The 24,698-nt window shown below is 69.4% G+C and overlaps 1 protein-coding gene across 1 annotated transcript; it reads left to right on the forward strand.

Moving 5' to 3' along the window:
* The first annotated feature begins 15,515 nt into the window (after nt 1-15,515).
* Nucleotides 15,516-24,237, forward strand: TBX21 (T-box transcription factor 21). The gene is made up of 6 exons (XM_067311788.1): nt 15,516-16,024; nt 22,175-22,329; nt 22,479-22,600; nt 22,717-22,875; nt 23,410-23,471; nt 23,571-24,237. Exons 1-6 carry the CDS (start codon nt 15,516-15,518, stop codon nt 24,235-24,237), a joined length of 1,674 nt encoding a protein of 557 aa, XP_067167889.1.
* The last annotated feature ends 461 nt before the right edge of the window (nt 24,238-24,698 follow it).

Raw genomic sequence — 24,698 nt, forward strand, 5'->3', positions numbered from 1 at the left:
CTGCTGCACGTCGCGGCCGGCTCCCGGTGCCGGAGCACCGTCCCGCCGCGGGCATGTGTCCCCCGGCACGGCGCCATGCCGGAGCGCCGGGAGCGCGGGAACTGGTCTGCATCCAAGCTCCCTCTCTCTGGCCTGAGCGAGCGTCTCCACCGCCACGGCACGGCCCCCCCCGCGCCCCCCCATCCCTTCGCCCGGGGTCCGGCTCCACTCGCCCCCCCCTCCCGTCCTCTGGGGCTGCAACAGTCCTTGGAAATAGTCGCCCCCCCCCCCGCCTCACCTCCCCACATCTCCCACGTTGAATCTACCTCAAAGCCGCCAGGCTGGGAGCCGAGAGAGAGGGGGTCCTGCTGGGGCGGGGGGGGGGGGGGGGTCCGCCGTGCCATGCCGTGCCGTGCCGCCCCCCAGGCCGCGCTCCCGGCCCCGCTCCGTGCTGCATGCCCCCCCCCGCGCGACGGGGCGCCCGTCCGCACGTGCCGAGCAAGGGCTGCGGCGCTGCCGGCCCCTCCGTGCTGCCACCGCGACGGTGGTGACGGCCCCCCCCCCCGGGCCCCGCGCCCTGCCAAACACTACCGAGTCCAATAAAACCCTTCCCCAGCGCCTGAAACACTCCCGGGGGCCAACGCCGCCTCTTCTGTCGGGGTCCGCGCGAGCCCTGCGGCGGGAGCTGCCCACGGCTGGGATGGGATGGGACGGGACGGGACAGGACGGGGCCCCGGACGCCTGGGTCCCCTCCGGGGCGCGGGAGGGAGGGTGCAAAGGCTGCGCAGCGAGAGCTTCGTTTCGACGCGTCTGGCGCGAGAGCCGGGTCCCGGCCGCGGCGAGCGCAGGGTCCCCGGGCAGAGCCGGCTCCCGCGGCGGGCGCTCGGAGCAGGCGGGTGACTGGGTTCAGGGTGCCCGTTGCAGCGACCTGCTCGCGCCAGCGGCGCCCGGCCCCGTTCCCAGCACCGCCGGGTGTTTCAGGTTTACTGGTCCTGCTGGCGGGGAGGGAGGGAGGGGGGGCGGGCGAGAAGAAATAGGGCAACCAAATGCAAAACCAAACCCAGGGGCGCGGGCGAACGCCGGCACCGCGGGGCCAGCGCCGCTGCCAGCACCCAGCAGGGTGGGGGCCCTTCGCCTCCCTCCTCTCACACCCTGGGAAAATCCTGCCCGGAACTTGCCCAGCATCCTGGGAAAGCTCGGGGTCTTCAGGGCTGGAGCCAGGCTGAGCACGAGCCCTGCGCGGCCTCAGCTCGGTCGGAGCGGCACCGAGCATCCCTGCTCTGCACCGGCGCCTCTTGCTGCAGCACTTTCCCAGGATGGTGAACGGCACTGGGGAGTTTTGGGGGGGATAAAAAGGGGGTGGTGGTGACCCGCCGGGCCATGCCGGGACCCCGGCACAGGGCACCTCATCCCCTTTATTCTGGGGAGCGGGGCGAGGGGATGAAGCGGGGGCCCGACGCCGACGAGGAGCTGCTGGGCGAGAAAAAATCGCGCGCGCGGGCACGGGAGAGACGCGAGGCTGCGAAACGCAGCGGGGTTGAAACCGCAGAGGAAGCAAACAGCGAGCGAGGTGTCGGGTAAGCGAAACGCCGAGGGGTGGAGAGCCCCGAGGAGCGAGGCAGGGCGCAGCCGCGGCCCGGCCGCCGCAGCCAGCCCCGGCCTCGGGGGCGCCCGGGCAGGGAGGGATGCCCTGGGGCACGACGCCTCGGTGATGGGCCCGGCCTGTGCCGGAGCCCAGGTGGGGGGGAATAGGGGTCCGGGGGCATGCAGAGCGTCCCCGATGGGTGCTGAAATGGGTGACGGCAGCAGGCTCGTGTCGGACAGATGGTTGGACGGATGGGCAGCAGCCCCCCCCCCCCGTGAGCAGTGCTGAGCAGAGGCGCCTTCGGGCTGAGCATCACCTGCTGGCGATGAGACGCGTTAACGGGAATCACGTCGCCCCGATAACGAGCCTGCGACCTGCCCCGAGGAGAGGGAAGAAATTCGGCGGGGCCCCAGGCTGGGAGGCCTTTTCGGGTGCCTCACGAGGGAGGGGGCTGTGACCCGGTTTGGCTGCAGCAGAGTGGCTGTCGACAGCGAATCCCAGGCCCAGAGGAGAGGTCTGCGCTTTGCACGGGGGGATTCTGTCCCTCCTGGCGCGGATGTTCATGCTCCAGGGCGGCCTCAGCCGCGCTCCAAAGCATAACCCCCCCGCGACACCCCCCACACTGCTCACGGCACTGGCACAGCATATAAACGCCCCAAAACTCAGCTTATCTTAAAAAAACACCGTCTTCCCCCCAGCTTGGCGTAGCAGGGAACACCTGTGTGATGAGTTGCGCCCGTTCTGATGGAGGCCTCCAGCCTCACGCAGGCAGAGCAGGGCGGCCTCGGGGAGGCCCGTAATGGGAAGAAAGGAGGCGGGGGAGGCCCATCGCCGGGGCCCGCGCGCGGTGGCAGCGGCGGCTTCGCCGGGGCGAGGTGCCGTCCCCGGGTGCTGAGCTGGCAAGTTCTCAGCCAGCTGCTGCCAGGCAGGGTGCGAGCGGAGGGCCGGCGAGATGGTGCGAAGCAGATAGGTTCCGCTCTGCCGGGAGCCGATCTCCGCGCCCGATGGAGGGGGCGGAAAGGGGGAGCAGCGCCTGCCGGGGGCCGAGCTGGCTCCTGCCGCTCCTCCGGGGAAGGGTCGCGGGAGGAGCGAGCCGGGGGGGTTTCTTTGCACCCGTGGTGAGGCCGATCCCCCAGCCCCAGGCTCCTTTTTGGGCTTTTTCACGGGCCACCTCCTTCTCGGCATCGCTCCCGCCGCGAGCCGGCTCCTTGCTCCGCTCCGGGCTGCCTTGGCGGCTCCAAACCCTTCGGAGCAGGGGCTGTGCAGCGCCGGCTTGCGCGGGGCTGCCCGGGTGCACACTGGCGGGTGTCCTCGCCGGGGCCGGCCTGCCCCCTTCCCTCCCTGCCACCCACCCACCCTCCCCGCGGGCTTCTCGCTCTTTTTTCTAAATCACGTGATAAATTTCAAGCGCCGGGTGCCCCGCGGTTACTCATTGCCGCCGGCCGAGTCAGAGCGCCGCTTCCCTCCGGGGGCGGCTGCCGATGAGTCAGGAGGCTGCAAGCGCCTCCCGGAGGTGCCGGCCTCGGGGGGGTCCCCGTCCGCCGCCCTCGGCCCGGTGAGCCCCCGCGGCCGCGTCGCCCGCCGCCCCGTGCCACTCCGCGGGAGGGCAGCGCGTCCCTCGGGGAGCCGCGGTCCCCTCCGCCCGGGCTGCTGGGAGCCCACGCGAGCCCTCCTGGGGGGTGCACGAGGGTCCGGGACGCCTCGCACCCAGAGCAGATGTGCCCCCGTCCTGAGTACCCCATTCTCGGATCAGTTTTGGGTCCGGCTGCCCGGAGCGCGGTCCCTGAAGCCGCTGGGTTGAGGTGGCAAGGAGGCTCCCGCCTCCCCTTTGCACCCTACCGGGGTGCAGGTGCCGGCGGGGGCCGTGGCGGGCACTGCCCCGGGACGAGGGTGCCGCTCCGTGGCCCGGCTGTCACCTCTCGCCCCATCCCGTCTCACGAGCGCCGCTCGGGCACGTGGCGCCTCTGCCCCGGGGGCAGGAGATGCCCTTAACCCCGGCCCCGCTCCGGGCGGAGAAACCCCGAGCCGTGCCCGTGCCTGCTGCAAGGGAAACCAGCCCCCCGGAGCCTGCGCGCCGTCGGGAGCCCTGTGCCTCAGTTTCCCCCGCACACGGCGGATGCGGGGCTGCGGGGGGGGGGGCGTGCGCGGCCCCGTTTCCTCCGACCACCCCCCAGCGCCTCCTCCTCCTCCTCCTCTTCCTCGGCAGCTCGCCGAAGAGAGCTGGAAACCGCAGCGCTGGCTTGCGGTTTTGGTCTCTCCCTCTCCCCCTCCGGCGCTGCAGGGCTTTCATGCGAGGCAGCCGCGCGGCTCGGCCCGGCCCGGCCGAACCGCCTGCGCCCGGCAGCCCCCCCGGGCTCGGCAGCCCCCGGAGCCGGTCGGGAGCCCGGCACGGCCCTTTGCTCCGCCGGGCTCCTGCTGCTTCTGTGCTCCGGGGAGCAGCATTTCGGGGCGCTGGGAGCTGCCGCCCCCTGTCCCCGCGCTGCCTTCGGGTGCCTCTGCTGCAGAGCCACCCCCAAAGCCCTGGGGGGGGGGCAATGCACCTGCTCCCCAGGCAGGGAGAGGACGGGGGTGTCCGGGAGCGGCTCTCCCCGCCGCGGGCGCCGCATCCCGCTCCCGGGCTGCAGAGACCTGCCGGCAGGGTGGGACGAGCCGGCAGGTTCCCGCGGGCGTCGGGATGGTGCCTAAACCGGGGCAGCGGGTGCAGGGACGGGGGCGGGGGGACGGGGGGGGGGGTCCCCACGGCGGCCCAGCCCTGCCGGCTGCGGTGACAAGGGACAAGCCGTTCCCGTGCCCGCCGCGAGAGGGCTGAGCTGCGCGGGGCCTCCCGCGGGCCGCATCCTGCCAGCAGCCCAGGGGACGGCAAGGAGCAGCTCTCCGGGGCGGGGGGGGGGGGGATTTGTTCCCGGGGGTCTCCTTGGACCCCCCCCTTTGCGGACCCTTCCCAGCCCTTCCCTTGCCTGAGCCGCAGCGGAGCACCGGGGGAATGGGGACGGAACAGCCCAAAGCCCCGGTGGCTCGGTGCCGGGCGGGCTCGGTGCTGGCGCCCTCCGTGCGGGGCGACGCCGGCCCCGCGCCCCCTCCCCGCTCTCGCTCTGATTCACAGCTCTGCGTTTCCTATGCGGCAACCTTCGTTTTTTGTTTTTTTTTTTTTCCTGACAAAAACCCCCCTCTTATTTTGGGCCGGTTGAAACGTTTCTTTTTCCAGTAGGTTTTTTTTTTTTTTTTCTTTTCTTTTCGTTCGGTGTTTCTCTCGGTAAGGGGAAAAATGAAGCAATTCTCTCAACTTTGGTTTTCTATTTCTCCTGCCAGCAGCTGGCGGCTGCTGGGGCTCGGGGGGGGCGAGGGCAGCCCGGGCATCCGCACCTCGCTCCGAGCAGGAGGGCAGCGGTGCCGAGCCGTGGGGCCTGCCAGGCCTGCTTCCCCTGGGCTGTGCCCCGCGGAGGGGATTCTCTGATGTCTAATAAGGGTTGAGCTGAAGTCCTTCCCCGGCTGCGCGCTTCCCTCGCCTCCGCCTGGCCACCCGCATTGATGAAACCCGTGGGGCTGCGAGGCCTCGGTGACCTCGGCCACTTCAAAGGGCCAAAATGGGATTCAAAAGCCCCCACGCGGGGGATGGATGGGCTGCGGCACGGCTGAAAAGCCCCCTCGGGTCGTCTGTGTCACGCAGCCGGCGCGGGGCTGTCCCTGCTCCTGCGGCGGGCGCGGAGCCGGGCGCCCCAGCCGAGGGACCGACCCCTGGGGCAGTTTGTACAGCACCGTGCACCGCGGCGCGGGGAGCCCGGGGTCCCCCGTCCGGGGCTGTCCCGGACCCTGGCGCCCCGGCTCGGCTCGGCCGCCCGCCCGGGGCTGCAGCCGCCCTTCGAACCCAGCACCTGCCGCGCCGGGGGGACCCCGTCTTTCGGAGAAACGGCCCCTTTATAGGAAACGGCGCGGGGCGCGCTGCGAGGAAGCGCCCGGCGCTGCTGCCCGGGTGAACGTTTCTTTCCAGCCGTGGGCGCCGAAAGGCCCCTCTCTGCCACGGATCCGGTGTGAGTCAAAGCCGGAGCCCTGGGGTTTAACCACAAGCCCCAGAGCTGCTGTGTCACGGGGGAGCACCGGCGGCGGCATTTATAAGAAATGGAGGGGCCGAGGGGGAAGGCACCGCGGCCGGGGGCTTTGCTCACCTCCGTCCATGCTGCGGGAAAACGCCCCGCGGGCAGCGGGACCAGTGCTCCCGGCGGTGCGGCGTCCCGCATTCCCGCCCCGTGCCTGGAGCTGCCACGGCTTCGGCCTCCGGCGGCTGGTGGGGAGCCGGGGGCCGCTCGCTTCGCCGCAGCGCCCCCGGCCCGCACGTGCGCCGGCAGCTGCCCGACCTCTCGCAGATGTTCTTCCTGGAGAGAGAAAGAGGCTTTTGCTCACGTTTTCCCCGGGTGCCGCGGCGCCGCTGCTTGGGCACCGCTCTTTCCCGCCCGGCACCGGCAGCGGGGCCTGGTTGGGGACCGATGCGGGAGCTTTTACGTCCCCCCCGGCCCCAGCGTGGTTGCAGGGTGCCGGCGGCCTCAGGGGCATCGTGGCGAACCCCAGCGCATCTGGGAGCACCCAGCCTGGTGGGAGCGACGCTGGCCGCACGCCGCTTCTCTGCGTCCAGGCATCACGGGATGCTAATGCGAGGATGAGGAGGGCAGCGACCCTGAATTACGGTGCGGGGGGGATATTGGCCGGCCCCGGCTGCCATGTGCCCAGCGCCGGCGCACGGATGCTGCGGAGAGACAAGTGCCGCTGGGAGCCCCGGGGACCGGCAGGCTGCAGGGACGGCGCCGGCGCTGCGGGGAGGTGACGGGAGCCAGCACGCGGTGACACGGGCACACGCAGGGCCTGGCGCCCCCCGCCGCGGCCAGCGCCTGCCAGGGGGGTTAGCGCTTGGCTGTCACAACCGATCGGCGTCTGGGGCCGCATCTCTGACGCCGTAAGTGGGGTTAAATTCGGGGTCGCCCGTATCGAGCGTTGGGGGGGGGGGGTTTTTTTTTGGTCTATCGGAGAACAACAAGCTTGCGCCCACCCACGACGTGCCGGTCCTGCCGGACGCCCACCCGCCTGCCGCTGTGCCCAGATCGCAGCCAGGGCGAGCGGAGCAGCCGGCTGGGATTCAGGGGCGATGCTGCTCCCTGCCCTCGCCGGCGCCCAGCAGCAAGGGTGACCCGTGCAGGGAGGTGGCAGAGGCAGACGTGTCCCCCGGTGCCTCCTGGGGACAACCTGGCGGTCCCATCCCAGGCTCTAAATACAGCGCGGGGCTGTCGGCATCCACGCGGCGCTGCCGGCCTGAACTCCCCGTGACCGCCGGGATGCTGCGCCCGGCTCAGAGCCAACCTGCCATCAAACCAGCCCTGCCCGGGGCTGCAGAAATCCCTCTTCTCCCCGTGCAAAAGCGCCGGAAGCCCTCCAGCATCCACAGGGTTGTTCGGGGCTGGCAAAACCTCCCAGGAAAGTGGCTTTTTGGGGAAGTCTGGCCCTGCTGGAGGGAAGGTTGCCGGTTCGAGGCCAACCCTGGGCAGTTTGGAGCGTGGCTCGGGGAGCCTTGGCACGGGCAACCACGCTGGCAGGCAGTGGGTGACGCCAAAATGCACCCCTTTACCCCAGGAGCAGGTCCCAAAGAGCCATTTGGGGACCTGCTTTTGGCCAGGCTGGGATTTGGGGCAGGGGTCCCCCGTCTGCCCGGGCAGAGGGGCCCACCGGGGTGCCCCACGCACCCGCCGTCTCGTGCCCCTCACTCCTTTTTGGCTCCCATGTCACTGCCTGGGCTTGCGCTAAGCAGTCTGTAGCCGCGGGCGGGTTCTTTTAACTAGCTGCTGAAATTAAAACGGCTTTCTCTCCTTTCCTCTGACCTATTTTTAACATTTGATTGGATTTTCTTCCCGCGCGCCGGCCCCTGGTGGGGCTGCGGTGTCAGCCCCGCGTCACATCAATTAATGCACGCGAGGCATCATTTGTCACTTTGCATTTCCAAAAGGCCTTTTCTGCCGCGCAGGAGCCGGGGCGGCTCGCGGGGCTGGGGCCTCGCGCCGCTTATTTATTTAGCGGTGGCCGCAGCACGCTCGCCGGCCGGGTCTCCCGGGGTGCGCTGGGCCGGCCGCGGGCGCACGGGTGTGCGCGGAGGGGGTATTTGGGGCTCCCTTTTTGCCCAGTTTTACGTTCCTCCCCTCCCTCGGCGGAGGCCGGTGCCCTTGCCGGGGCAGTGGGGTGCAGTGATGCTCCTCCGGGGAAGTTTCCTATTATTTGAGTTTTTTTTTCCCCATTGCAAGCTGCGCTGCCGGCTCTGTGGGGAGACCCAGCTGTCCGGCGCTGCTATCCCAGCCCTTTCCTGTGGGGCCCAGGTGCTGCGCGGGAGGGCTCCCCGGCGGAGGCCGGGACACCCGAGCGCTGCTCCCGGCCCTGTTCCCGGAGCAGCCGGCGCTGACACCTCCACTTCCGTTTGGCAGGGCCGTGCGCGTTATTTTTAACTCCCGGCTCCTCCGTTTGGCATGCTGCAAATCCCCCCCCCCCCCAGCTGCCCTGGCTCCGGCTGCCTCCTGCATCCCGCACCAGCCTCTGGGGCAGGACGGGACCCCCCCCCCGGGGCAGGGTCAGACCCTTTGGGACAGGACGGGACCCAGTGGGGCAGGACGGGACCCCCCAGGGCAGGATCAGACCCTGCGATATCTTCTCCAGGGCCGGAGCAGCCCAAACCCCATCTCAGGGATGCCGGGAACCTGCCACGTCCCCGTCCTCTCGCCCACCTCCCGCGGGGCTGCAGCAAACCTCCGCGGCCGCAGCAGGTATTTGCCACCCGGATTATTTACCGGGGGGGCTCTCAGCGCCCTGCAGCCTTCCCGTTCCCCTCCACCACCACCACCCTGGGTCCTGCTGGACGCAGCCGGGGAGGTCGATCCCCAGTCCCGGTGCTGGCCCCTGCCCTGCCGGTGCCCGCGCTCCCGCACACGCGTGTGCGCACGGGGGGGGGCCGATGCCGCCGCCAGCTCCGCCGGGCGCCCTGACCCCGCGCGTTGTCAGAAGCTGTCGCGCACGTCGTGCTCGGCGGCCCCCCTGCGCGGTCAGCCGGCGCCCGGCACGGTGCGCGGGGAGGCGCGGGGCCGGCGGGCTGGCACCCCGGGCCCCGGCGCCGCGCGCTTACGCTAAGCCAGGCGGACAGGGGCTGCAGAGGGCCGCGAGCGCTCCGGAGGGAGACGCGGCTTTTCACAGGAAATCTGCTTCCCTCTGAAGCAAATCGCGGCGTACAGGGATCGGACGAGAGGTCAGGGAGAGGCGGCTGGGGAGTGAAACGGACTCCCCCCGGCCCCGCGGGCCCGCGCGCCCCCCCCCCCGTCCTGGCACGCTTGTGCACGCGCACCCGGCCCCCTCGTGTGTGCGGACGTGTGACTGCACCAGCAGCCTTGCACACCCGTGCATGCACACAGCAGCTCCCTTACACACGCACACACACACCTGCCTCCTTGCATATCCATGCATTCACACGCCGGTGCCTTTGCACACTTGTGCACACACACACATCCCAGCCTGTTTGCAAGCATGCACACTTGTGCACACACACACATCCCAGCCTGTTTGCAAGCATGAACTCTAAGCGGCTCCCTTGCAACACCCGTGCATGCACACTGCAGCCCCCTTGCACACTCTCACTCTGAGCAGCTCCCTTGCACACTCATGCATGCACGCTGCACCCTCCTTGCACACCCACGGCAGCCCCCGTGCTCACAGATACGTCCCTGCTCCCTGCACCCTAGCAGCTCAGCCCGGGGGGCAGAACCGGGGGCGATGCCCTGCAGCTGCCCCATGCACAGGTGAGGGACGCCGCCGTCTCCCACCCAGCAATTCCCACGGTCCCAGGGAGCAGCACGGAGGAGGGTCTGGCGGCTCTGAGCACCGGGGCATCATGCAGGGCAAACACCCGCCGCCCCGGAGCCACCCTCCTTCGAGCCGCCTCTGCACAAAGGTGACCCCGGGCTGGGGCGTCCCGGGGGCTCCTGCGGCCGCTCTCGGGAGGGCAGAGCACTGAGCCGGGGCGGGCGGCGAGGACGGGACGGCCCCATGCCTGCCACCACCGGGCATCGTGCCCGCAATGCCGTCCGGGAGACGCGCGGGGGTTAACGGCGAGGCGCCGAGCGCCCCGCCGCTTTTGGATGGCACCGGCGTGAAGCCATGCTAATGACTTTTCTTCCTGTGCCTCTCCGCTTACACCGAGGGCAGCGGGTAACCGGAGCCCGCTTCCTTCCCCGAGATTAAGGAGCCGCCGGCAGCCCGGCCCTGCGCCGGCGCTGGCAGGCACACAGCCCCCCCGGACGGCACGGATTTATAATCCAGGATCAGCGTCCGAATGGCTGGCGCGGGGCGCAGCCAGCACCACGGCGGTGCCGGGGGCATGTGCGTGCCAGGGTGTGCATGCACACGCGTGTGTGCAGCCGCACACCCGTGGGGTTCGGGATCACGGCACGGGTGCAGAGACCCCCCCCACACACAGCACCAGGCTTCTCCCCACCCCGCGCCCGCCAGTGCCCCCCTGCCTCAGTTTCCCTTTGCAGCCCAGGGCGGCCGGGGCTGAGCTCCTGCCCCAGCAGCAAGGACCAGCAGCCGGAGCATCCTTCCAGCGCCGGTCAGGATTTGTCCCTCCGAGGGGGTGAGGTGGTTTCCAAGGGGCTCCGGGGAAGCCCTAGAGCAGGACGGACTCATGGCCGCCCCGCTCCGTCCCGCCCATACCCCAAAATGCCCCCGGCAGGGCTCTGCCTCTCGCGGGGGCCGCCGAAACGCAGCTGCGGCCGGGGTGGAGCACGGCAGCGGCTCGAGCGGTGCTGCCGCGCGGTTTGGGACAGGAAGGAGGAGGGATGGCGGCGCGGAGGCGCAGGGCGGAGGCCGCGGAGGAGGCAGCCGAAAGCCCCGAGGCCGGGGTTGAGCGGCCCCCGCGGGCACCCCGGGCCCTCTGCCCCTTCCTCCAGCAGCCCGGGGCACGTCACCGCTCCGCGACTCAGTTTCCCCTGCCCGACGTGGCTCGGGGGACGCTGCAGAGCCTGCCGCTGCCACGGGGCCGGCTGCTCCCCGGGCACCACGGTGCAGCCCCGCGCCGCACGGAGCGCACAGCATCCGCGCACGGATCCAGGGCTTCGCAGGGCTCTGCGTTTCCCCGCCACCGCGGAGCTGGTCCGGGGGCCACCCAGAGCTCTTCACGCCCCGGTGTGCTCCGGCCCCTTGACTTCAAAGTACCCGCTGGGTGCTGCCTCGCGGGAGCGCATCCGCTTTGCATCCGCGGAGCCAGGGCCTCCGGGTGCTGCTCCGCCGGAGGGCACGGCCGGGCGCGGGGGGCACGGTGGGGTCCCTGCGCCCGTGCCGCGGCGGCGGCCGCTTCGGGCAGCTGGCAGGTGGCCGGCCGGGCCTCGCCGGGCTGCGGTTTGCATTCATGCCTCCATGAACTTCTCAGTAACGTGCTGCCCTCGAGCAGCAGCGAGATGCAAATTCCTCCGGGGTGGGGGGAGGATTTTTGTTTTTTCCCTGAGACCAAATTTAGCCCCGTGGGTGCCCTGCGCGTTCAAGCTCATTTCAATAATGAAAACAGGAACAATGTGATTTACTAAGAAAATAACCCCCAAGTTTCCCCTCCGTCCCCAGCGGGCAAATTCCTGCTGGAAAAGTGAATCCCCTCAGCAGCCTCGTAGGAGCAGCATCCACCTGGGTGCTGGCCTGGATGGCAGGACGTGGGGACAGCAGGATTTGGGGACAGCAGGGCTTGGAGACGGCACACCTTGGGGACAGCCAGGCGTGGGGATCTGCAGCCGTGCCCGCAGCCCAGCAGGAAAAGGGAAGGTTAAAGACCCGGCAGCCTCCTCGGGACGGCAGGGCTGATGCCGTGGCCAGTCTCGGAAGCGAAGCTCCAGCCCCTGCCGGGTCCGGCCGAGGCCCCGCGGCTGCGGGGTGCTGGGCAGGGTGTGAGATGCAGCGAGCGCGCGCGGCCTGAGCCCACAAGGCATATCCTGCAGCATGAGCCGTTTCCTCCCCCGGGGCGGCCCTCCGCGGGCGCTGGCGTTTCGGTGAGCACAGGAAACCAGGCGGGCGTCAAAGAGGGACCGGGCACTCGGGGCACGGCCCACCCCCGCCAGCGCCCGCGGCCCGGGCTTTCCCGCTCGCCCTCTCCCTCCATCCCCCCCCCGGGGCGCCTGCCGCCTTGCACCAGCCACCTGCACACCCCGAAGGGGAGCAAGAGGGGGGAACTGAGGCACGGGGCAGGGTGGACCTGAAGGAGATACCAGGTCTCCTGTCCTCTAGGCAGGTCCTTGGAGACGAGGACTGTCCCGGGCAGCTTTGCTGCTGCAGAGCCCAGCGGGGCTGGTAGCAAATCTGGTGCTGAGCCATTCCCAGGCAGGTTTGGACTCAAAATCCCTGAAACCCCATCGCCAGGAAGGCCTGGGAGCCCCAAAAGCGCTGTTTTGGGGCTGCTCACCCCCACCTCGCTGGGCTGAGCACAGGCCCAGCACAGAGATGGTCCCATCCCAAGGGACCCCACGCCGGAGGGGACCAAGCCAAAATCACGGCGCTAAAGATGCTCGTGGGCATCCCCTGTCCCCAGGGCCATTGGAGGCTGCGTGGGGTGATGGTCGGGATGGGCAACTGCCGGCTCCCAGCTCTCCTCCCCTTCCCGGTCCCGAGCAAGCCCTTCCTTGGCAGGGACACTTGTGACCGCGGTGACAACCATCACCCTGGAGTCCTGCTGCGTCTCCCAGGGAGGGCAGCGGCCCTGGTGTCGTTTTACCCCCCGGGGGGACTCAAGGCACAGGGAGGACGTGACATCCCCGGGGACAGAGCCACCTCCACCCTGCTGGACTGCGCTCCGGGCACCATGCAGGCCTGCGACCCCGGGGCCTGGGGCACGCGGGGCGGTGGCAGTGGCATTGCATCCCTGGCCCAAGCGCCTGCCCGGACACAGGCGCAGCGGGGAAGCTCGTGAGCCCGGGAAGCGTCTCTCCGGCGGCCGCGATGGCTGATCTCGCAGTGGGGGGGGTGTGCCTGTGAATTTATCCTCGGCGGCGATGGTAAAACAGGAATGAATTAGCACGTCGTGACGTCAAGGAACACATGTGCTGCAGCACTTTCTTCTCTCCTTTTAATGAGTCGCTTCCCCCCCCCCCCCCCCGCCTTTGCCCCTCTGGCCTTTATTTTTCCTCCTAGAAAAAATTTCTGGAAAATTCTGTTTTTTTCCTTCTTTTTCACTGTTGGAAACTTTGTGAGGTGATTTCTGGCTGCGGGTTCAGGGAAGGGATTTGGCTGCACCCCGGCAGCACCTGGGTGCCCAGTGCAGCCATGCATGTCTCGGGTGTGTGCATGTGTGTGTATGTATGTGCGTGTGTGTGTGCATGCATGTGCATGTGTGTATGCGTGTGCATGTGTGCACACCAGGCCAGGGCTGAGCACAGGGCGGGGGCTACTCCCTGCAAAATCCCCCGACCCAACAGCTGCTGCAATGCCCCATCCTCAGCCCTCTCCCCCTCCTAATTCCCAGGGGATTACGGAGCTGGGAGGAGCCGGAAAGGGCAGGGGGGGGACAGCAGGGAGGCTTTGCATAGAGATTGAAGCCTGGGGACCCCTCTAAACAATTAGGCTGGTGAAAAGCCTGCCCGATGGCTGTTAAGCTGTGTCTGATGGGCCAATACACAACGCCCTATAGAGACCGCTGGGTCCAGCGGCCGGAGGTGACTCACCGCCAGGACACCGGGGTCCCGTCCATCTGCCCCCCACCGGCCCGGCCCGCTGCCCCCATCCTGCACATCCTTAACTCCCCATTTCCTCTGGCCCCACAAACCCGACCCCTCCGAGGCCCTGGGTGCAGCCCCCTCCGAGGGGCAGCAGCTCCATCCCTGTCCCCACCTGGTCCCTCTCCCCTGGGCCAGGTGGCACCTGCAAACCCAGGGCCACGGAGCCCAGGGGATTTAGAGGCCAACAGGTTTGGTAGAGACCCACATGTCCCCCCCCCCCTCCCGGGTCCTTTTTCTTCCTTTAGGGCCCTTTCGGGTGTGCTGTGGGGTAGCTCACGATGCAGCAATGAGGAAGGAGCTGAATGCCCAGCCGCCCTCCTGCAGCCGGTGTCCCACAGGGAATGGAAAGTATTGACAAGCACGGATTTGGAATGCTGCCAAGGGAAGCAGCCTCTCTGGAGCAAAACGCCTTCGTGATGGCTCTAGGGGACACGGGGACTTCCCTGGGCACAGCCAGGTCAAGGGCAGGTGCCGGAAAGACCTGGCCTTGGGGGGGGGCTCTGGAAGGGACATGGGAGCAGGCAGGGACAGGTGCCCAGGGGGGTTAGGATGGGGTGGGCACGGCGCCGGGGTTAGGACCCAGAGGGGCTCCCGGCATGCCGAGCCTCCCAGGGAGCTGAAACCACCCCGAACCCAGGCCTCTTCCCTGGGAAGAGCCCCCGTTCCCACACGGGGCAGGAGGGAGCCTGGAGAGATCCTGCCTTTCTCCCGGCATGGCCACACAGCCTAAAGGATGGCCCAGGTCCTGCACGCCCCAGGCCGAGTCGCAGACGTTTCTCCTTCATTGGCAAGCGATGGGGTTGGTCCTTTCCCTCTTTCTTCTGCTAATCTCCAAAATAAAGCCATCAACTTGCTCAAAAGGCCACCGGGAAGCTCCAGTCTCTGCATTTCCATCTTGTGGTGGTTACAAACACCATGGCGAGGGCAAATGCTTCTCAGTTTTACCTCTCTCTATTATGCCCTGGGCACTTTGCCCACATGCCGACAGGGCCGGTGACCCCCAGGTGGTTATGGCTGGTGGGATGGAGCCGTGGTGCAGCCTGGCTGCGGGAAACGCGTGGGGGCCACGTGGGTGCAGGGCAGCAGGGCCCCCAGCACATCTGCTGCAGTGCCGGGGGCGTGCATGGAGACCCCAAAATAACTGGCACGTGGCTGCGCAGGAGGCCTCGGGCGCACCCCAAAACCTGCACAGAGGCAGGGGCGACTGAGTTTGGGTGAAGGCCACATTCTCCCCCTTTCTGGGTCCATTGGCTGCCCTTGCTTGCCGCTGTGCCGGGGCGAGGAAGCGGGCCTGGGGGCTAGCTGTGTGCGCGGGGCCCAGCCAGCACCCACGGGCACTCCCGGACAAGGTGGCTAATGAATGGATTAATTGAGGGGCCTGGGAGGAAGCGGGAGGGGGGGCTTTAAGTGGACCCCAGCGCTCAGTGCTACCCCATTGCCCCGAAATACAGGCAGGAGCGGGGTCCCCGCTCTGTCCCCCCTCCCGGTTATTGCAGTGCATGCAAACTCTGTCCCCTCCTGTGTCCTCGTATCCCCCCCCCCGCGGTGTCCCCATCCCCTACGGTGACCCCGTGGCCCCGCCGGGCCCCGCCCCGCGCCCCCCCCCTCCCGCCGCCGCCGCCGCCGCCGCCGCCGCCGCCGCCGCCGCCGCCGGGGGCCGGGCCGGGCCGCTGCGGCCGCCTCCGCGGGGCGGAGCGGCGGGGCCGGGCGGGGCTCCGGGCGCGGAGCCGCTTCTTTGGATAAGAGGCGCGGGGCGGCGGGGATGGGGCAGGTGCAGTGAGCGCGGCGGCGCCGGCAGCGGCACCGGCAGCAGCAGCAGCAGCAGCAGCAGCAGCAGCAGCAGCAGCAGCAGCAGCAGCGGGGCAGGGCGCCTCCCCCCCCCCCGCGCTGTCGACACCCCTCCCCCGACGGCACTTTTGGGACTTTTTCCGTTTGAGGATTTTTTTTATTTTTATTTTTGCCCCCTTTCCCTTCCCCCCCCCCGCCTTGCTTTCCCCTTTCCGCCCCGTCTCGCCGCCCCCCGCGGCCGCCCGGGGCATGGAGGGGGCGGCGGGCGCGCAGCGCGGCGGGCGCCGCTGAGACGCGCCCGGCTCCGGGGGGCTCCGCCGCGGGGCACCGGGGCCGCCGCCGGGGCCGGGGCCCCATGAGCGGCTGAGCGGGGCCGGGCGCCCCTCCGCCCGTCCATGGGCGCGCTGGAGCCGGCGACGGGAGCCCCCAGCGCCGCCGTCCCCATGCTCAGCGGCGCCGCCAGCTTCGCCAAGGAGCCGCCGGGCCCCCGGGACCCCGCCGCCGCCGCCGCCGCCGCCGGTTACTACGGCGAGGCGGGCGGACCGGAGCCGGGCGCCCCGCCGCTGCCCTACGGCGCTCCCGCGGTGCCGGCCGGCTTCGGCGGCCGCTTCCTGGGGCCCTGCCCGCCCTACCGGGCGCCGCCGCCGCCGCCCGCCGCCGCCCCGGCCGCGGCTCCGGGCTACGCGGTGGCGGCGGGCGAGGGCTACGCGGGCGCCGAGCTGTACGCGGGCGCGGAAGGCTCCTACGCCCCCGGCGCGCCGCCGCTGTGCCCCCGCGCCGGGCCGCTCTGCGCCCTGCCCGGCTACCGGGCGGCCGGGAAGGTGCAGGTGATGCTCAACAACTACCCGCTCTGGGCCAAGTTCCACAAGCACCAGACCGAGATGATCATCACCAAGCAGGGCAGGTGAGCCGGGGGGCCGCGGGCGCCGGGGGCACCGGGGAAAGGCGGTACCGGCTCGGCCGGCCGGGGGGACCGAGGCGCCGCTGTGCCCAAGGGAGCTTTGGGGGCCGGTCCTGCCTAGACCCCCCCTCCCCCCAAAAAGAGGCTGGGGGTCGCGGGGGGATCCGTGCGAGGGGGCAGCGCTGGGGATCCCCGTGTGCGCGTGGCGGAGGGGGGGGATCCCTCTGCTGCGCAAGGGAGACGCGGGTGGGGGAGCGCAGCTGCCTTCCCGGGGGAGTTGAGGCTTGATGCGAGGAGAAAGGGGCACAGGGAGTCCGCGTCCAGGGCAGGTGCTGGGGGACGTGTCCGGGGCTCTCGGGACGGGGCTGTCCCTGCTGTATGTCGCGGTCGGGACCCCCCCCGGGTCCCGGCAGGATTTGGGGGACCCCAGTCACTTGCTGGGACGCGGATGCTGGTGGGGTTTTCTCATGCCGGGAGGCTCTTTCGGATATCGTGCTCGCGTAGGGCGGCCCGGAGGCAGCTTTTATCCGGCCTCAACCCACGGGCCGGATCCACAGCTCGGCGCAGCAACAAGTAGTGAGAGCCCAGAGCTGGGGCCCGGGAGGGAGATCTCGCACCCCACAACCTCCCCCGAATCACAGCCTGGCTGCTCAGGCGCCGCTGGCGCTGAGCCGAGGCAGGCAGAGGTCTGGTGTCCCCTGTGTGCAGCTGGCAGGGGACATTTCGGCAAGCGCTCAGGTGCCAAAACGGCTGGCGGTGACACCCCAGGCCAGGCACCTGCTGGTCCCCTCTGTGCCGCCTCCTTCCCCGGCTTCTCGTGGGCTGCGAGTTCCCCGAACCAGAGAAGGGAACTGAACGTGTGCCAGGGTCCGTAAACAGGCTGGTCCCCGGTGGGGCGCGTGCGGGGTCACCGCCGGCTGGGGCTTAGCACACCCGAAAACCAGGTCTGCAGCTCCCAGCCTTGCTGCATTAACCTCCCCAGAGCGGGCTGGGGCCGGGGATCGGGTGTAATAACAACCTGCGGGAATTTGTGGAGTTCCCCCAACTTGGAGCACAAGGGACCACTGAAACACTGGGTGCCCGAAATGCCGGCGCCATTCCTTCGGCCTCAGGCCCCCAGGGCGACGTGGGGCAGGGGGAGCCGGTCCCGGGGCTGGAGTCCGGGGAGGCCCTTCCCGCACACCCCAGTGTGCTGCAAGCGCTGGGCTCAGCTTGCGTCCTCCAGCTGGCAAAAATCACCCCTGCTCTCATCTTGCCCGAGTGATTTTCCCCCCCTCCCCCCATCCCACTGCTCCAGGGGCTCTTTCTGCTCTCAGCAGCTTTTCCCACGCCTGCGGCACTCTTGGGGCCGATGCGCAGGAGAGCGAGGTGGCTCGGGGGGGGGCTGCCGGCCGCGCTCCTCTCCCTTCTCCCCCTCCATCCTTCCCTCTTGCCTTCCTCGGCCGAGACAGACGGTGTCACTTTGATGCTGAAACCAACCTGCTTAATGTGTTGGAAGTCTAAACGCGTTAGGGCCGGTTCGTTTGCCACGTTACGTTCCCAGGACGGCTCTGCCGGCAGCTCCCCGCCGCTGCCGGACTCGGGGCCCTTCAGTAGCAAGCCATCACTGTCAAGGACGGGGGAAATGTCCACACACAGGGGGCCGTGTGCCACCCCAGGCCCCACGGCCGGGCTGAGCGGGGCCGGTGCCGCGGGCTTGGTGGAAGGGGTACCAGGAGCGTTCGGCACCCAAAATGGTTGTTTCTCGCGTGCTTTGTGTTGCCGTCGCTCAGTTTGCGCAGAAACCAGCTGAAATTCGCCCTGTCGTTTCCCTCCCGCCTTCCCCAGCGGTGGGCAGCGGTTCAGTGGGGCAATGCCCATCTCCGGCTGTGTTGGGGCGGCTTGGGGCTGGGGGACGTGGGGACTGGGGGGGTCTGGTGAAATCCCTCCTCTCTGCCCCGAAGCACGTCTGGGCTCTGCCACCAGCTCCCAGCCTGAAACGGGGCGAATTCAGGGTGTTTTTGCAGCTCCGTCCCCGGGCGACGGCCCAGCCGGGGCTCTGCGGAGGGGCTCAGAGTGGGGGTAGGAGACTCTGCGCCGCGGGAGGCTTGTGGGGGGCTTGGAGCGAACCCAGCCCCGAGGAGGCGTCAAACTCAGAGCCACAAAACATCCGTTTCCCCAGACCCCGAGCTGCTGCTTGCAAAAACCTCTGCACAGGGCCTGGCTGTGGCACCGCTGAGACACAGGAAAAACCCCGAACGAGGGCTCGGGGAGAGGCTGGCCCGGCCCGCGCGCGTGGCGGGGCTGGGGAGCGGGTGCTGTGCCCTCGCCCGGGGTGCGCCGTGGGGCTGGGAAGTCCCGCGCCGGGGATTTGGGGGTTGCTGCGGCAGGGCCGGGGCGCGGGGCGGCCTGGCCGGGGCCGTGGTGGCAGCGAGGGCTGGGGCTAGACGGGGGTGCTGAAAGCACGGAGACGGCTCCGGGGGCAAAGCCGGCTTTGCGGCAGGGAGGCGATGCTGCGGGTCCTGGCGGGGGGGGGTTGCCTCTTCCCACCGTGACCCCCTCGGCCCCCTGCACCGAGGCGTTCCCTGCCCTGCTCCTTCCCTCTCCCCCTCGGCTCCGACCCACGCATCCCCCAGCCGCCGTCCCCGATGCCCACGCCCTCCCTCGCCTGCTCCTCCTGGGGCTAAAAAAGTTTCCTCCCGGTTTCTCGCCCAGGCCCCCCATGCTTCCTCCGCCCCGCCGCAGCCTTCGAGGCTCCGCTTGCCCCGCTGGGGCAGGATTTCTGCGGAAACCCCCCGAGGACTCACCGTCATGCGCGGGCGGTCGGGGGCGAAGGGCCTGGGGAATTCCTGCGTTGTGCTGCGAAGCAGGAGCTGGCTTCGGCTTTGCCTTTGGGGGGACGCAGGGTTTGGCTTTGTATTTGAGGGGGACACGGGTTGGCTTTGCATTCGGGGGACATAAGAGTTGGTTTTGCCTTTCGGGAGGAAGTGCCGTTGCATTTGGGGGAAACGGGTTTGGTTTAGCATTTGGGGGATGCACAGGTTGCTTTTACCTTCAGGGGCTGGTTTGCACGGGCCAGCATTCCCGCGGCGGAAGGGCCGGGCGGGTGCCTGCTGCCCGGCTCGGCGGGACGCCGTCCCCAGCGCCGCCGCTGCTCCCCTCCCGGCAGAGCCGGAGGCCGCGGCGGTGCCGCGCAGCGGTGCCGTGGGGGCGGGGGGCAGGTGGCTGCGCCGATCTCCTACGCGGCCGTGGTTCTTGCGGCTGCTGGGGCTGGGGCGCGCCGGGCTGGCGGGGGGAGATGGGGCGGCTCAGGAAGCCGGCAGCCCCCCGGCGCGCTGCCTGGGGGAGCCGGGCTCGGCGCGGGGGGTGCCGCCGGCACACAGCTCCCTGCCCCACGCAGGCTTTGCAGGCGGGTGTCTGAGCTGGGCTCGCCTGCGCTGCCTCCCCTCCCTGGCTGGTCCCCGAATCTGCCCAGATTTGCCCCAGACCCCATGTCCCAGCTGCCTGGGAGCCTCTTCCGAGGAGCCGAGAAATGAAAATGCAAATGGGGAGAAAGCAGAGCTGCCTGCCAGCTTTTGGGGCGCGTGCGGGGCTGAGCTCGCCGGCAGGGCAGGGGGCCGGGGGCCCCCCCACACCCCGACACGGCACCTTCCAGAGCAGGGGGCCGAGCCCGGGGTTGCGTCCCGCCTGAGAAACGGCCCCGGGAGCGCGAGCACCAACGGATTTAAAAATAACTGCGAGGTGTGCGTGGTTTCGGGCCTTGCCTCCACCCTTGAGTGCCCTGGCTGAGCCCTGTGGTTTGCACTGTGTCAGCATTTAAAATATAAACCTCTCTTTTTATTTTATTTTTTTTTAATCCTCCCTCTCAGCCAGCGTGAGTCCCCGGGAGCCGGAGCCGCCGGGGAAGCGGAGCAAGGCGGGAGCGCTGCAGGGAGCTGCTGCTCCCTTCCTCCCCGCTCTCGGCTCGGCGCGATACCCGGCTCGGCTCCGAGCGCCTTCGGCAGCAGGACGGGCGAGGGTTTGCACTGCCGTCCAGCCGCGGTGGCTCTGGGGGGGCGCGGGGGGCCGAGGGTCGGCCGCTGCGGAGGGCTTTTCCCCGTCGGGCGTTTGCTGGCGGCGGCGGCCTCCGAGGTAACGCAGGTCACTTCAGCGCGGCCCTTTGATGCGGCTGGAATCTTTATCGGCGGCAGGAACCACCTTCCCTCAAAAGAGGCCACTGCTTTCTCGCTTGCCTTCGGTGAAATTTCAGCCCCCAGGGAGCAGGAGCAGGTAGGCGTCCCGGGCTGCGGGGTCCCCATGCCAAGGGCTCCCGACACAGGCACCCCGCAGCACCTGCCGGAGCCTGAGGCCACACACTTTCGGCTCATGAGTGGCTGGGGGCGCGAGGGCTCGGCTGTTCCCGGATGCCTGCATCCCTTTCTCTGGGATGCTCACCATGGATGTTCGAGCGCGACGTGAAGCACATGCTCCTCGTCCCGGCCTCTGCTTTCTTTTTCTCTGCCTCGCTCTTGCGCGAGGGCAATTTTGAGTCACCAGCACCCGGCTCTGGCTGAACACGTTCTTTCCGCTCGTCTTTAAATGCCGCCTTCCCCGGCACGAGCGGCCCCGGCTTCCTGCCGCCAGGCTGCCTGCCTCCCGCTGGCAGCACCGCGACGCCCCGGGGACCCTGCGGACGTCCGGCAGCGCCGGGGCGCTGGTGCCCCCCCAGGCTGGGGGACGGGAAGGACCCGCTCCTGGGAGCCCTCCCATCCCCCAGCGCTTCAGGTCTCTGTGCGGGGCTGGATTTGCAAAGCAAAGCCCCTTCCCGGTGTGCGGCCTCGTGGTTAGCGCTGGAAGGGCTGATGCTGGCGCCGGGGGTCCCTGCAGGACTCCTGAGCCGTATTCCAAAGCCTGGAGCAGGGACTGGCTCTGTTTCGGGTTTCGGTGAGGGGGCCGTGCCGGGACGCCAGGGTGGTCTGCCCGTGCTCTGTGCTTCCCTCCCTGCCTCAGTTTCCCTCTCCTGCCGTGGGTGCAGCGGGAGTTAGTCCTTGCTTCTCTCCCTTTGCAGCTCCTTGTCCTCGGAAAGGTAACGGGGAGCAGGGAGGATGCTCACGTTCCCCCGTAGCGTTTAAAGGGTGCTGAGCCCCAGAGCTGGGCAGAGCAGGACTGGCCCCTGCCCGGGGCTTGGGGCCGTGCCTGGTCCCTGCTTTGGGAAGGTGAAGGGGGGATTGGCCCCGGGGCAGGTGTAAAACGGTGGCCTCGCCCGGAGCCGCAGTGGGAAGGCGCTGATCCGGCGGGAGCAGCTCCGTGGGGCGAGGGCGCCCCGGGCCCCCGGCTGGGCTCTGCCACCGGGGCGCTGCAACCCGCGGCTGCTGCTGCAGAGGGCAAATCCCCATCTCCGTCGCCCCGGCGTTTCGTGCTCGCTTCCCGCCCGTGCAAAGCTTAGAGGAGCAGTTTGGGATGTGGCATTGCCGGGGTGCGTGTCCGTCCGTGTGTGTGGCTGTCCATCCATCCGTCCGGGGTGTTCGGTGCTGCTCCCCGCTGGTGACAGTGCGGGAGCCGCTGCACCGGGTGCTGCGTGGACTGGTGGGACCAGGAGACGGGGGGGGCTGGTTTCCAGCCTTGGTCTCCAAAAACCAGAGACTCCGGCGGGTGCCAAAACGACCCAGTTTGAATTGCCGATGACCCGCGCTGGTGTGGGGGCGCGAATGCTCCGAATCGGCATCCCCGGCCGGGGCCCGAGGTCCTGCTCTCCCAGCTGCGAACCTGAGCTGGCAACTGGGACCAGCTGGGGCTACTGGGGCTGGCGGTGGAAAGGGAGGAGGGAAGGAGCTGGGGGCAGATGTCCCACCCCAAGGGCTGGCTTTGGGGTCACCCCTGCTCCAGCACACGGGTGCCTGCGCGGGGCAGCTCCAGCCCCGGGGCTGCGCAGTGCCCCCCCCGTCCTGTCCCGTCCCCTTCCTGCCCTTGGCGCAGCCCGGTGCTCAGCCCGAAATAGCAGCGGTGTTGGTTTCCGAAGCGGAAGGTGCTCGGGGAGGGGGAGGAAGATGCCGGGGGGGGGGGATCGGCCCCGCGGAGCATCCCCCAGCTGCCAGGGTCAGTCAGCACCTCACGGGCAGCAGGAGGGGCTGGAGCTCGCTCTGCCTCAGTTTCCCCATGGGTGACACTCGCTGCACCTCTGTCCGTCCCCCCCAGGCGCATGTTCCCGTTCCTCAGCTTCAGCCTCTCGGGGCTCAACCCAGTGGCCCACTACAACGTCTGCGTGGACGTCGTGCTGGTGGACCAGCACCACTGGCGCTACCAGGGCGGCAAGTGGGTGCAGTGCGGCAAAGCCGAGGGCAACATGCCAGGTACGGCCCCTTCCCGGCACCCGCTGGCCGGGGCACCCCCTCGTCCTCAGCTGACCCCGTGGGCTGCCTGTCCCCCCCCCCCACCTCGGGGACGGGTGTGATGCAGCAGGAGCACAGCCTGGCGCCGACCGCGGGGTGCTCTGCCGCAGGGAACCGCCTCTACCTGCACCCCGACTCGCCCAACACGGGCGCCCACTGGATGCGCCAGGAGGTCTCCTTCGGCAAGCTGAAGCTCACCAACAACAAGGGGGCCTGCAACAACGTCGGGCAGGTAAGGGCCGTGCAATGCCATCCCGTGTCGTGCAATGCCGTGCCATGCTGTGGTGCGTGCCTGCAGAGCCCAGGCCCCCCCCTCCCCATGACCGCCCGGTGCCCCCCTGCCCCCAGATGATCGTGCTGCAGTCGCTGCACAAGTACCAGCCCCGGCTGCACGTGACGGAGGTGAAGGAGGGCGAGGGCGAGGAGGCCGGCCAGTCCCCGCTCACCCAGACCTTCACCTTCCCCGAGACCCAGTTCATCGCCGTCACCGCCTACCAGAACGCCGACGTGAGTATGACCCCCCCCCCCCAGCACCCCCCAGCATCACAGGAAACCCCAGTACCCCCTCCCAGTATCCCCCAGCATCCCGCAGTCCCCAGCATCATAGAAACCATCTACCCCCCTCCATCCCCCAGCATCCCAGGTACCTTCTCCCCGCATCCCCCCAGCATCATGGAAGCCCCTGGTACCCTACTAGCATCCCCAGGTTGCCCTCTGCCAGCATCTCCAGTACCCCCCCCCCAGCAGCCCCAGTAACCCCTCCCAGTACCTCCGTAGCCCCCAGCATCATGGCAACCCCGGTACCCCACTGGTGTTCCCGGTCCGCAGCATCACAGCAACCCCCCAGTGCCCCCCAGCACAGCTCAGGACCCCCCCCAGGGGTGGCAAAGCCCCCCAGGTCGGGTCTGATGGGGGATCCCGGGACAAGCAAAGGACTAATGTGGGGCAGGGGATGCTCGAGGGTGAATGGGGGGGGCTCGTGGTTGGGGGGGGCAGCAGCTCTAGCGCCCCACATCCCTCCTCTGTGCCTCCCCCCTCCAGATCACCCAGCTGAAGATCGACCACAATCCCTTCGCCAAGGGCTTCAGGGACAACTTTGACTCGTGAGTAACCCCCTGCCCTCCCCGCTTGCACTACAGCACCTGGGGGGGGGAACCCCCCCCCCCCAAAACCCGCCCCGCTGAGCCCCGCCGTGTCCCCAGGATGTACGCGGCCTCGGAGGGCGACCGCCTGACGCCGTCGCCGCCGGACGGCCCCGGCTGCCAGCAGCTGCTGCCGGGCGCCCGCTTCCAGTCCCTGCTGCACGAGCAATACCCGCTGCCGCCCGGCCGCTACTACAACGGGGAGCGGGGCGCCCCGCTGCCGCTGCCCCCCAAGGACGCCCCGCGCTGGTACTTCGCCCCGCAGCAGCCGCCGGCCGACTACGGCGCCTACGAGAGCGGCTACGGCGGCGGCAAGCTGGTGCCCTACGGGGTGAAGCCGCTGGCGCTGCCGCCCGCCGCCCACCCGCCGCTGCCCTATTTCGGCGAGGGGCCGGCGGCGTTCGGGGCGCCCGCCGCCTGGAGCCCCGGGCAATACGCCGCCGCCGCCGCGGCCAAGGGCGGCCCCGCGCCGCTGGGCTGGTACCGGGAGCCCCGCGAGGACAAGGGCAAGGAGGCGGCGGGCTGGCCCGAGCCGGTGGCGGCGGTGGTGGGGAGCAAGGCGGGCGACGCGCCGGACTCGGGGCTCTACGAGGGCGAGTGCAAGCGGCGGCGCGTGTCGCCCTACCCCTCCAGCGCCGAGAGCTCGCCGCCCGCCGCCCGCAACGGCGACCTCTACGACAAGGACCTCGGCGCCCAGCACGGCTACTACGGCTTTTACGGCACCTGAGCCGCCGCTCGGCCCCGCTGCCCGGGGTTTTGGGGGGGGGGGGGGGCAGTGAGGCCCCCGGTGCCGGAGGGGTGCAAATTTGGCCGCGGGAGCCGATGCACCCTGCCCTGGCTGCAGGCACCCTCGGGGCCGGGGCCGAGCCCCTTGCAGAGACTCTACCCCCCCCCCATGCCCCCCTCCCTATTTAAGGCCCGTATCCTGGGATGACTTGAGCGGAGACGGGGGGGGGGTTGCAGGCAGACAATCAGTGCAAGGGATGGAGGGCGGGGGGGGGGGGTTGGTTTTTTTCGTTTTTGTTTTTTTTGTTGTTTTTTCCTGTTCAGGTTTTTGCCATCGGGGTGGTGGTGGGGGGGTTAATGCTGAAGTATTTATTGAACCCCCGTGTGCCCGGTCTTGGGGGGGGGGGGCAGGGGCAGCCGCATATCTCGCAATAAAGGGGACGCTGTGGATCATGGTGGCGC

This window comes from Apteryx mantelli, chromosome 28 (assembly GCF_036417845.1).
Source record: "Apteryx mantelli isolate bAptMan1 chromosome 28, bAptMan1.hap1, whole genome shotgun sequence".
Classification (NCBI taxonomy): Eukaryota; Metazoa; Chordata; class Aves; order Apterygiformes; family Apterygidae; genus Apteryx; species Apteryx mantelli.